This window comes from Salminus brasiliensis, chromosome 12 (genome assembly GCF_030463535.1).
Source record: "Salminus brasiliensis chromosome 12, fSalBra1.hap2, whole genome shotgun sequence".
Lineage (NCBI taxonomy): Eukaryota > Metazoa > Chordata > Actinopteri > Characiformes > Bryconidae > Salminus > Salminus brasiliensis.
The window spans coordinates 12,901,188-12,915,119 of NC_132889.1; the positions used below are offsets into that span (position 1 = coordinate 12,901,188).

At 41.5% G+C, this 13,932-nt stretch overlaps 1 protein-coding gene across 4 annotated transcripts in view; it reads right to left on the reverse strand.

The window, feature by feature from the left end:
- The window catches only part of cyth1a (cytohesin 1a), a 63,324-nt gene that overhangs the window by 8,473 nt on the left and 40,919 nt on the right, over positions 1-13,932 (reverse strand). For all 4 annotated transcript variants that reach the window (XM_072692878.1, XM_072692880.1, XM_072692877.1 and 1 more), the window contains exons 2-8: positions 7,070-7,152; positions 5,164-5,228; positions 4,459-4,525; positions 4,250-4,368; positions 2,146-2,226; positions 1,909-2,021; positions 86-234 (exon numbers count right to left, since the gene is read on the reverse strand). In XM_072692878.1, the coding sequence (XP_072548979.1) occupies positions 86-234; positions 1,909-2,021; positions 2,146-2,226; positions 4,250-4,368; positions 4,459-4,525; positions 5,164-5,228; positions 7,070-7,152 (677 nt within the window). The remainder of the gene's footprint in view (positions 1-85; positions 235-1,908; positions 2,022-2,145; positions 2,227-4,249; positions 4,369-4,458; positions 4,526-5,163; positions 5,229-7,069; positions 7,153-13,932) is intronic.

Below are 13,932 nucleotides of genomic sequence, written 5' to 3' on the forward strand. Positions count from 1 at the left end.
GCACTGTGCTTTTAAGTAACATATTGCGGACAGTAATTCTACTTAGCAGTAATGATAATTATATAGGAGTTTGAAAGAGACTGACTCTGAGCAGCTCCTCTGGTAGGTCTCCGCCGTCGTTGATGCCTCTGTTCATGGAGATGAAGCGTTCCACGGTGGGCTTGTCTTTCACGTTGGGGTTGTGAAGGCTGGTGTTGAGCATGATGATGGCAAAAGAGAGAATATAACATGTGTCTGTGGGAAAACAAACAAATATTCTTTAGACTTACATCATCACACATTGTGACCGTGTCTAACGTTGTTCATGATTTTGATACGACCATTTATAAAAATACACAAATGAAACTGGATGAACTATTTATACAGCCTTCTGTTTTGTAGTTTTATAGTTTAAAAAAAACAATATATATATACATTTTTTTTTAAATGCAGATTTTATCTGATCATAATTTATTAGAATTGATACTAACATTTCAGGAAGTTCCTAGGTGCCGAGAAAACCACTTTATCAGACTTGGACATGACTAAACACTAGGGGTGGGGGGTAAGATTTGACTCTTACATGCATCTCGACATGAACGTGGTCGATTCTGAATTGATTTTCTTCACGCATGAATGTGTAGAACCGGACAATCTGTGGTGTGCACATAAGACGAGGAAGCGGGAAATCCCCCACCCTCCTGCCACCCTCTGCATTAAAAGCTAGCATATGGAACCACTTTGGCTATGGTTGGCAGCAACTACAACAGCCCACTGCCAACCAAAAGACCATCGAGCAACGGCGAAAGAATTACAAACTATCACCACTTCTATCTTTTTCATTTCAAAAAGACCAAAAACAAAGTCATGAATTGACTGGAGAAAACTAGTAGATTAGGTGTAACATTAATTAGCACAGAATCTTGTGTCACCATAACTGCGCATTTTATCACGGGTGCAGACATGGCTGAGCTGTTAAAGAATGTAGCAGGGGAACGATAGATCACCAAGAAAGATTTAGTCGTAGTTACTGATAACATACCTCAAACATAGTTGATGCTGCTGAACTGGGTAAATTCATGCATATGAAATGCTTTGCCCACACAGTAAACCTGACCTCTCATGTTACCCACTGTATCCAGTTGACTTGCAATGTTGCTTCCATTTGTTTTATTAAAAAAAGATAATTGGAGTAAATTCATTATGGAGCATAACACATACTCTGCATTAAACTTTTGTGCCTGGAGATTCCCACCCTTACAAAACAGCAATGCTCTTTTACGCTGCTTAAATACTGCTCGGCTGCACTGTTCACTTGAAAGAAATCCCTGCTGAAAATGTAAAAGGAATACAGTAATAACGTTGGGATACAGCTGGGGGGTTTCCACACAAAGATGCTAACGGTGGTAATTCTGAAAGCAGGGTAGCAGGGGAGACACTGCATTAGGCAATGCAAATAAGATGTAGTGTAGTTTAAATGCATGCTAATTAAGACACTACGCTAAAATCTAGGAAAAATGAGAGAGAAAATTGTGAGACAGGATGTTTAGGTCAACACATTTGCATCTTTGAATGTGTATATGTATGTGTGTGTGTGTGTGTGTGTGTGTGTGTGTTTCAAGCTGACACAGCAACACTTTATCTAGTCTGTGCGTCTCAGCAGAAAGCACATGAATAATGTAGTTCAATCTGTCCAACAGTGGGACAGTCAGCCATGAACACACTGTCGCAATCACACACACCACCTCCTAACCACACACAAACATGAAAGATGTGCCTGATAGCAGAACAGTTCAGCAGTGAAAAGCCAAAATAGTAAATTTTTCTAAATATTTACAATTTAAATTTACATTAAAAAAAGACAATTTAAAAAGTGTGTCCTATATGTTCATTAGGACTAGCCTTCATGACAAACACGCAGTGACCCACCAGTGGACTGGAAGACTCCTGGGTTGCATTGGCAGTAGCGCTGGGCAAAAGCCTCCATCATCCTATCGATCTTCTGTGCCTCTCCCGGCAGTCTGAAACTCCACAGAAATTGCCTGCACACATCAGAATACACACATTATTCAAATCAGCGTATTGGTGGATGTGTGAAATGTGTATGTACGAATCCATGTGATTAGTTGGGTCGCTGGAGAACTGGCTTCCATGTGTATGCTTTACCTGAGAGCTTGAACCAGGTTTAAGTCTGTGAACTCGTGCAGCTCCACAAAAGCATGCAGGACCTGGATATTGAAGTCATCCCTGTTGACCCAAAAAAAAAAAAGAATTAAATAAAAAACATTAATCCTCATTAGCTACTTAAAAACACCCTGAATCTTCAAACGTTCACTTTCTTCCACATTATAGATTCAGCCTGGCATTCCTCACAATAAAAAAAAAAAAAAAAAAAAAAAAAAAAAAAAAAACTGTACAAATTGACATCAGCACCTATTCTGCTTTGATGCTTTTGGCTTCTTTTTTGATATGCAAGTCAATTCCATTTACAAGCAGTCATAAACTGAACTATAACTGGAGCTCATCAGAAAATGCAGATCAATCAGACAGATTGACAAATGATTTAATGTCAGAAATCAAGAAGACTGAAGTCTTCACTACAAAGTGAAATCTTGTGAGTGCAGTTCTAGGATAAGGAACACTGACAAGGCCGTGGGCATGCACATGCAGTTCCTTTATCAAAAACATGACATCACATTTGACCTTGCCTATGCTGAGCCAGCGATATCCCCCAGGAGGATTGTGGGGATACCACAATAAAGCTTTTTCTGATAAGGTCTCATCTCTCAGTGACCCATCTGCTATTCTCTCCTCTCTGCTGGTATCACAGGATCCAATCTGCCCACGGAGTAAGTAATGCAGACCTTCCCAATCATCCATCCTCTCCTGACAGATTAGCCATGAAATGGTGATACCAATCAGCTCTTTTCTGAGCGGGTGTACTCTCCATTTCCCGATCTCTCGGGGACACGCCCAGGTATTGTGGTTGGAAATGGCGGGGAAAACGAGGAGAAAGAGAGAGAGAGAGGGGGGTGATGGCATAAGATCAACGTACAGTCAACGTACTTTCGCTGGGCGTTGGCTGGAATGAGACCACTGAAAAAATATTTAAATCCTCATTGTTTGCCCCAATCTTTCAGAAATCCAAACTGATTAACCAGTTCAGAAGGAAATAGAACGCAGATGGAGAGGAGATTAGCACAGCAATCCACACCATCCAACTTTCTGCGGCCAACAGAAAGCGGAGAGGAAGAGTGTAGGAAACTATTTGGACTAGGGATGCACAGATAAGGGAATTGTGGGCCGATTTGTCAATGCTGATCTATATTATATATATTAGCATTTATAACGTAGAAATGGTGACTACATTCACCTTGACTAGCATTACAGTGCAATGTTCCCAGTGGTTGCTAAGGTGTCCCAGTTGATTACTATGTGGCTTCAAGTGGCTCCTATGCTGTTGTCGAGCAGCTGCTCCGCTATTCCAAATGCTTGCTGTGCAGTTGCAATGCTGTCCCAGTTGCTAGGTGGTTGTCAGATAATTGGTAGTGAGCTGCTGACTAGTTGGTGGTTTCTATGATTTTACAAGTAATTGCAAGGGTGTTGCTAGTATACCAGCTATGAAAACAACAGGGGCCTATTTGTTATACACAGGCGAAGAAAACGGTAGCCAAGCGGAAACTGTACAGCAGATCAAATTGTTCTGTACAAGCACATTGCTCCCAATAAGACATTTCATAAGACACACTTAATGAAGTCGATATTTTGAAAACTGCGGGATGAGTTAGCCAGCAAAAATAAAGCAGACAGAAGAATATCAGATAACGATAGAGCCATTATTGATATTCCAATAACACTGCACCTCGTTAGTTAAGAAGAGGCAGGTACTGAAACAGATTTGAGAAAGAAAAACTGCAGGTAAAAGAAAGCAAAGGCGCAAACCAAGGAAGTGCTATGGCCGAATAATGTGCCCTTTTTACAGCGAGCTTGAATGGATTTTCGTTAATAAGCCCAGCTGTCTGCTACTGGAACTCTCTGATAGCTCCTGTGACGCTGGTGAAGATGAAACCGTGAAATGTGACATTGCTCCACATTTGCGCATGTGCGTCAGTTCAAAATGTAATCACTAGGTCACATTAAAAGGATGAGATTAAAAAGCTTAAAAAAAGGATTTGGGCCACTTTACCTGCTATGTGAACAAAGTCTAAAGTTTCAGTATGTAACTTAACCTGTTGCTATACACTGAAAACACCATCACACACACACTCACCTCTCTCCGAGGTAGTCCCCTATGGCTGTCTTGTTCAGGCCCTCGCCCTTGCACAGGAACTGGGCAATGTCATCGCTGGTGTTCTTCAGAAGGTCATTTTCAATCAGGAACTGGATCCCCTGAGAACACATCCACACACAGTTCAGCGTAATCAATACACTGGATGTCATGTCTGCATACATACAGATTTTAATGGAGTACTTAATCACCTTCTTGGGGTCCATGTTGAACTTCTTGCGACCCATGGCTACTTGCTTATTCCTCTGCATATTTTTCCTATAATGGAGAAAGGCATTATGAGTATTAGCAGTCAGGAGAAAATATCTGTACAATATGCTTTATGCTAAAACACACATCTCAGCTTTCTACAAGTCAGTTTCAGCAAATTTGACTCTTAATGGCAGACACAAAAACCACTTGCATGACGAGCATGATGGGGAGAGAGAAACGCTCAGTCTGAAAGAGACAGGGAGGCGCCTCAGTTCATAGACCCATGCGTAGCTAATGGAACTAAAAGCGCACCCAATCACAGCCCTACAACTCCTCGTGAAGAGCTTTAAAAGATCTTGAGAGCTTCTGAGACTCCAGTTTTGAGAACAGCAAGAATCCCCCACCTGCACTCAAGCTCTCTTCATGTTCTCCTCTGGAGATTCCCTATTGTCTGTTTTACCAAAAACCACCGTGAATTATTCAACGGCTTCCCGACAGCAGAGTGGGTTGATGAAAGATTTACGCCACCATAGACTATTTCAAATGCAGAGCCGGTGTGGAGCAGGTCTGGAAGCCAGCGCTGGCAATTTGGGCATTAATGCTTAATGCAGTTGGTTGGAGTTAACAATTGGAATTAAATACACTCCTGTCCATGTGAATTAGATGGCGGGCGAGCGTGAAGAGGAGGGGGGCGAAACACTCACCTCTCTTCAGTGGACCCCAGGTTCTCGATCTCACTGGTTACCTCCGCTATCTCATCCTTCAATCTCTGTGAAGAGAAGAGGAAAGATGTTAGCACAGGGCAGCACCATGGAACAAAATCATCAAGTCAAGAGTCTGACAATGTGAGACTGGACTGGATGTGTGGGTTCACAACATCTTGATCAACTACATGTAGAAATTCGCCTGCTGGCTGGTCATGCTAGTCAGACCTAAACGTAAACAGGAACGGATGGATGATGATGATGATTGTGTTTGGAACGAAGGGGTGTGGTGCAGAGAATGGAAATAGTAGCTAACTGACCACACACACATGCACATCCCCAAAGCTAAACCATGAGGCCTTGCTTCACAAATGCAGTGTACAGGATACATCTAATTGTGAGAGTATCTCCCAAATTAAAGAAAAAAAGTCTTAAGTAGAATAGCGAGCTTCCACTATGATGGTTACCAGGCCCCATATATGGCTGATCTAGCTTAGAATGAATGCAATAAGTGAAATTCCTTCACCATTGTTCTTCTTAGTATTCAGACTTTTTCTGTGCTGCCCTATTGTTACAATTTAGCAGCTGTTTTTTTCACTCAAGGCCTGAGCAATCCCAACACATTCCTCAGATGTTTGCCTCCACAAACAAAAGCGGTGCTTGTAACAGAAGACCTTGAAATGCCAGGGGGGGGTGTATTTATTTATTAGTTTGAAAGGGTAAGAGGTACAGTAGGTTTGGGAAGGACAGACAGTGAGGGCAATGGAGACCAGAGCTAAGCTACCTTATCTGTGGTGGTCTGTCAATACAAAATTGACTGGCCGATGTGAATGTCAAGGAGACTTAGTCCTCACTGGGCTTAAAATTCAAGTGAATTTTATTGATTTGATTTTGGTTGCATAACTAGTCTAGTCAGACTGCCTTGGTTCATGTAAGCAGTCTCTTCTGCAGGGTTTTAGGAGATTTTAAGTCCCTCTCTGTCAAGTTGACTCATTTCCTTGGCATCTGATGTTAGCAGAAAAGTGTGTCCACTGCAATTAACTGTTGTTACAGGGCCGTTCCAGTACTTTGACTTCAATACTAGTGTCTTAAACCATAAATGACTGTCAGACTAATCAAACAGCGCTGAAATTAATAGCATGAATGTGGATAATTCAGACAGCCTATGCTAAATGTCCCAAAGTATTGGCACACCTGCTCATTCATGTTTTTTTCCAAAATATATATATTCTTCATACTTATAAAAGTATGAAGAAACTGTTTATCCTGCTTTTGTTGGAGAAACATCCTCTTCTGTCTAGGAAAGGCTTTCTACTAGATTTTGACAGAGCATTGCTGTAAGGATTTAATTACATTCAGCGACAAGAGCGTTAGTGACGTCAGGATGTTGGATGATTACCACCTCACCTAACATTCCCATATTCCTATGTAAAATTACACATTTACAATAGAAGTACTGAATTTTAATACCCAGCCTGCATGTTACATTTTTCAAATCATCAACACTTTCATTACATACACTTCTTAGAACTGCTAATCAAATACAGCTCTCTCAACAGATGGGAGAGTTACATTGGGCCTGAAATATTTAAACTATTTCTCTCTCTTGGAGACGTCTGGAGGAGGATATAAATGTTTAATTAAAAAGTAGGGGAAATGTAGACAGAGAAGGCTAGACAAACGTCTAGACGGGGAAAGAGAGGAGACTGTTCCCCTGCTCTCGGCATGACTCTTACAACCTGGGAGATTGCACTATGAGCACTGGGAGCAGTGGAAAATCCTGAGCACTTAAAGCGCATTGATTGCACATCTGCAGCACATGACAGACAAGACAACTAGGATGTGCATCAGTGTTATAACCAATGACAAACACTCTTGAGACTGAAGAGTTTGAAAGTTTTGGTACCTGAATATCCTCCAGCAGCTCCTGCTTGCGCCGGCGGATATTCTCCAGCTCCTGCTGCTCCTCAGGAGTGAGGTCGTCTGGCACTGAGAAAAAAAAAGAGAGAGAGGGGAAGGATCATAAGCAACACTTTAAACAGTCTCATTAAGAACGGACCTTCAGTACTTGAAGGATGCTAATGGAGACAGAGGCACTCACATCAACTAATACTGAACTGGAACAGAACAAGAACACTACAATCCCACACTCACTTTTGTTCACAATATGGTGAGTGAATACTGAAAGGTGTAGCCAATATTATGAATCGCATTAAATTTTGTGCACCCTATACAACATCTATCTTTACGTTAATAGTTAAAACGTACGAAAGGGATGATTTGTCTACCCTCTGCTATATATGTCATATGTGCACACACAATGTATTGGACTCAGCATAGTGTTTTTGTATGCTTGCCTGCAACAACTTTTAGCAAGAACAGCATAAGAAAAGCAAATCATATATTTCTACACAACATGCAAAGTGATTCGAATGCATTCTCTTAAAGGAACTAGGAGCTGAATGGTCAGGTAGGTCAGTCAAGATATTAAACACTATAAAAAGTTTAATAACAAAGGTTATTAAAAAAAAACAGTCCTGAAACATCCATGAATGGCTCTTTAATTGGAGTTATATAAGACATTGGATGAAAGCTCTTCCCATGCAGGCTGTTCCCTTGTGCCGGTACTCTGGTCACTAGATTGGCAAACCATCATTAAAAAAACCCTTCATGTCCTCCTGGGTCGAAGAGCACGAAGCCACATTAAAGCTTAAGGGTAACTGTCCCATAGGAAAGCTGTGTAAGGATAATGGATGATGTCTTATTACAGATTAGGTATACATTCTGTCAGTGTAATGACAAAGTAATAACAGTTATTAACCGGGCTCGGCAAGCTGCCACTGTTGGGCCTTTGAACGAGGCCCTTCACCCTTTCTGCTACACGGGCACTACGTGTGATCACTAGTGTGTATGTGTGTGTTCACTGCACGGATGGATTAAAGCCGGAGGCCAAATTTATTCTGTGTCCAACCCAAACGGTGAATATGGTTGTCTTGTCAATAAATATCAGGTGGATATTGTGTGGATCTCCTGCCTATGCTAAAATTACAAAAATAATGGTTGAATATCGCTTTGCTACCACAACAGCTTTGTGAAGGGTACACAAGGCGGTCATGCAAGAGTAAATTTGATGCCTTTCTTATGAGAGTCTGCCCTTTCAGTGGCCCTCTCAACTTAATCACCACCGATGACCCCACTTCCTTACTCTGTCCTGGCCAAAGGCCAGTTCTGGGGTCAGAGGTTTGTCCAGCTATCAAGTCACATCCTCAGAAGGGGATAACTAGTTAAGCAACACTGAGAGACGTGGGGGTGGAGGTATGCAAGATCGCTGGTATTCTATGATTCATATCCCACAGGCTCCTTAAACTGCTTCTGACAAGGAGGACAATCTCCAGAATGCACTTACCCTACCCCACCTCTCTTACTCCGGGTCTCCCAGAGGAAGCCACCCACGCTGAACAGGCCATCGGCTACAGTGGCGGCAAATCTTCATCAATTTTAAGTGTCCCTTCCCACACTCCAACACGGGAAGACTGTGCAGAAGGTCAGAACACCACATGTTCTCTTCGTCCATGAAAGACTGGTCAGCCATGGACCTTTGTTTAGGTTAAGAATCACTGCAATCTGACTTCTATCCTTGCTGTTTTCATACAGGTGAACAACACATCATCATCCAACTCCATCCAAGCTCCATTATACAGATGGTTTAATGTAGCTTACTCTCAATACAGGAAAATAAGCTTTATTAAGCGAATACACTGGATGTATACAGGTACTCAAAATCACTGTTTGGACATTCACTACAGATGCCAGAATAAGTCAGAATGTAACGAGACCGGGTCTAGATAGTCTAAAAAGTATATCCACCCTTAATATTTAAGGGCACTGACAACAATCATAGAGAGGCATGGCTTTGTGAGGAGTGTGCATGGTAGAAAGGAGGCCTTTCTTCTTTGTTTGTCACTACTGCCATGAATGGGAGAGCCAACATTCGGAAGGCCACTCAGCGCTACATAATAATGAGGAAAATCCTCACCATTTCATCATCAATTGAGGTGCAGTCTCAGAATCTCTACACAGAAATCCACAGGCTCTTGCAGATAGCGTTGGGAGTTCGACAACATTCTTAAAGTAGTTCATTCCAAAAAAGCAAAGCACATTTCATCTTGACCTTACAAAAGCCCTGCAAATGATGCATTACCAAGTTTGCCTGGAAAGGTTAATGTGGCTTCCAGCCCAGCCCTCGATTGGTACAATAGATCAGCCGATCGTACTAAAAGGCGATTGGCATTGGCCCCAAAAACACTGATCGTCCATCTCTTGTCAAAAACAAAGTAAAATAAGAAAAATAGCTTCAATCACTACAAAGGTGAACTATCCTTGTAAAGCTCGAATTAACATGAGATGGCTGGTCTGTAAGAGAAAACAAATACAGACGCCCAAATGAAGCACGTGCCCAATCAAGCACAGGCCTGAGGCAAAGAGTGTACACATTATGACGCAGTGTACCTAGAACAATGGCGCAATGTTCTCTTCACGGCACAACAGCTGTTGTTACTGAACTTCCCTGAGAAGCTGGTCACAACTCTCTAACCACCTCCCCCCTCATCCCCACTCAGTTAACATGGACTGTTTCAGAGCTACCTCTCCAAATGACTATGCTCAAAATTGCAATGAAGTACTTAAAAATGCTCCCACTGTGATGCTACGGAGACCACGAGTGAGCAAAGTAGGGGCTCTCAGGCTTTTAGCTTTTCAAAGGCGTTAGCTCCTATATGCCATTCAGCAGCACATGTAATATTAGTCAGTGGCTAAAGAAGACGTTGGCAAAGAAACCAGATTCTTTTAGGTTCTGAGTTACTGGATTAAGCCTCCACTCCCTGAAGATTGGATTACATGCAGTCTCATGGAACATCTTAATGATGAGCAAAGCAGTTTACACTCGCAAAAGCCTCAAAGGAGTTTGGAGTTTGCATGAGAAAACAGGACGTTATCATCTCTTTTTTTTTTTTTTTTTTTTTTTTTTGCAGGGAAAGAGTGAGGTCATAATGTGTGGACACCCTCTGAGCACCACACGTCCACCCACAGCATTTTTTTAGAAACTCCGGTGGCGCTGATGGACCACAGGCTGGGGCTTGGATGAGAGAGATGTCCTGTGGCCAGGCCCCTGAGGACACTCTGGCACGAACGCCTGCAGTTATTCATAGACCTCTCAGAATGGAACTGATTTTTCGGGTCAGGCAATACTGCTCAACATCAAACCAATGAACGTCCTTCAAGTAAGAAGGTTGTTGGTCTACATGAAGAAGACTATAATGATGGGCTTCTTTAAAAGAGGATAGAAACTAACATTTAGAAAGGCAAGGCATTAAACATCAATTCTCAACGAATGAACCCTCAGAATTACGAACTATTAAGTAAGAGAAAGAGCAAAGTAAGTTTCAGTATGGCCAGTCATTCAGTGCTGCCTTTGAAAGGAGGATGTAGCACATCAGTTCAAGTAAGTGATGAACTTTTGTTGTGTTCCTGTGTTTTAATGATGGAAAGCCCCGAAGCGTAGTGCACAATGTTCTGTCATTTCACCTTCTCTCTTTCACAACTGCCTGTTCTGCTATCGCAATGAACACTGGCTTGCTTGAAGGGTCAGACAGCCTCTGCTGTTAGAAGCATCAGAGTCAACCATCCCACTGGGCACCTAACGCTTGATGAAGATCTCCAAGGCCCTGTTTACATGTATCCCATGTATGAATATATGCTCTAACTTTGCGCTGTATTCAGGTCTGTTTTGGGCGTTATGCTGTTTCTTGATCATTTTGACTTGGTAAGAGCTGAGCGGTGATGTTCACACTAGCAACTTTTCACATTAGGTCGTTTTTGCGTTATCACGTGGAAAGACTGAAATAAAGAAAAGAAAAATCAGAAATGCTACTAGAGATGAATAGAAATACATATGTTTTATTAATATGCCTAAATGCTGGCTGGTATATATGTCTCTCCCTAACAATCAGCTATAATCTTGTATATATTTTTTGTGGTCCACTTAGAATATCTGTGTGACTTTATGTACCAACCAGAGCTTTAATTTCATTTTAAGCTCTCTTTATCCTTTATAATAAATAAAGGCTGTTGCCATTACAGTGCCTTTAAAACCAATGTATGTTGTTCTCTATTGTGTCTCATTTAAGGTTGAAGCTTAAGATTTCTTCAGGGTAAATGGGAGGAGCTAAACTGCTATAGACTGAATAGGTAAATGCATGTAATTGTGTTGGACGCAACTTTATAACAGTGTTTTAGCACCCAAGTTTCCAGTTATGGACCAGATATGTTGCAAGTGAATGTGCTTTTTAAAATCTTGCATATACCTAAGAAATATTATAGGGATATGGTCCTTCTATGGTGTCTCCGTATGGCATAAACACATGGTCACTTGTTAACCTAGTAGAGATGTGATCTCAGTCATACCCTTTGGTGTTTATGCCATAAACCAAATTCTTACAGCATTTTGACCCAGTTTTCTTCTTGTCATACTCAGTTCTCAGGATAAGAAACAAATGACCCCACTTACACCTGGTCAGTATTGGGAGCATCAGGATTTCATCTGAATAAGGTCAAGGCAGGAGGTGGTCTGAGATGCATCTGAGCTACGTTATAGCAGTGCATAATGCATCTATCCCTCCAAAACACTTTAAACAACTAAAACCCCTCCAAGTACAACTGCAAAACCTGTAATAATTGCTGCACAATGAGCCAATCTGAGTCTGACTAACCGGTGACGCATTTGCCTACCAAGTGTAAATGCATACAATGCAGATTTTAGTCACATGAGGTGACCGGTGTAAACGGGGTCAAAGACTGAGACTAACTTAAAAAGCTTTGAACACTGAATCGGTTGTATTATATGAGAATCATATGGTGGGACAGCCCACACAAGCAGCAAATTCTCCAAGAACAAGAACACCACACACACACGTTTACAGGTTTACAGAGTGAGCATATCCTCCCTATTGTGCTGCCATCTGTAGCAGGTTTCTATTCTTTGCTCTATTTCACAGAAACTTCGGATGATAAACTCTTCTGTATGGCCACCAATCCTGCTTGTTGGCTTGGATCTTACATTTACAGTTACACAGGTCCTTTGGGGCTATGATTCAGACACTGACTCTGAACATGGAAGTCATTCAGAATGTAAGGGAATTCACATGAAAACCTTTCATAGCTGCTTGTTTCACTAAGAAGTAAGTGGATTTTTACAGTTAAGAGTTTTTCTGCTATCACAGTCTGATTCCCTGTAAGCACACAAGAGACTTAACAGAAGAAATTATTATTTTTTAAGAACAACAAACAGTGTATCAGCAAGGGGTGTAATGACTCACAATATGACTTTTTCCTTACAAAACCAAACCAGACTTGATTCTATTAATGTTGTACTATCACCTTTTTGAATTTATTGGAGCATTCAACATTATTAAAGTACAATATCTGTTTTACAGTTTACCCGTCAACACAGAAGCTTACAAGGATACAATCAAAACAATACATAGTACTGACACTATAACTATTAATACTCTGTGCATGCTGACTGCTCTGTAATTTCACAAGGGGCAGACTTCTTAAGGACCCCTGCGGCTCAAAAAGCTATCATTTTCTGCAATAAAAGGTTCTAAAAAACTGCTGTATCAAATGACTTCATGAGGATCTGCAAAATCAACACCTCTAATACTCATCAACACAACAGACTGACCCAGATCAGGTTTTCTGAGACAAAGTGCATCAGCTTGTATAAGCGTATTATCTGGAACACAGCTTATCCATTGACCTGATTTGGTTGGGAGGTTTCGGTGAAACACTGATAAATTATTTGTCTGCAGTATCACAGCATGTTTTAGCAGAATTTCTGTCATTCTTAGCTCTTTTTACCCTCGTTGCTTGCGTCACAGCACTGCTGCTCCCAGATTACTCCAAGCAGGACAGAAAAAGGGAGGCAAGACAAGACAATGTTTTACATTTTCACAGCAGCAGAGTCATCCCTGTGAGGTCCTACTGAAGCAAGTTCTGGATGGGAGGGAATCTATGGTATGAGACAGCAATGGCCTGCTGGGGAGAGGCTCAATTAGAGAGTAGCTTCCCATGTGCCGAAGCCCTTCAAGACCCAGCCTGCTTTCTGTCGCAGCAGGACTGCTAGCAGACAGCTCATTTCCATCCAGACCGCTAGAGAAATCTCTGAGCGAGCAAAAAAAAAAAAAAAAAAAAAAAAAAAAAAAAAAAAAAAAAATCAGGAAATTGGAGTACCGGCCAAGACGAGGATCTGATATGGAACCCTCCTGATGTGGCCCATTTCAGAGTATACCTCCCGAAGTCGGGCAGCTTGGAAACCCAAAATGTCAATAAGCTCTCAGCTGCATGATCATGATTATGACCCATGACCTTGCTTAGTCCTTTCAAGCCAGGGACCAAGAGTTAACACCTATGACATGGATGCATATACTGAGAATGGTTTGTGTATGGTTGGATTCTAGCCAGTCTTGACTTGAACAAATATACCTCCAAGCCACTGCTAATTCTAATGTGAATGCTTCTCAGCTGAAAACCAAACTGAAAAACAAAACAAAAAGCAAGTCCCCCTTCCTTTTTTTTTTTTTAAGAAAAAAACAAAACAAAACAAAACAATACTCAGACTCCCATCTGGCTGTGCTCTGAACCCACTTTTCATTATCCTTTATTATCCTGCTCTTCAGACCTCTCCATGATTTCCACTTTCATCTACTGCCA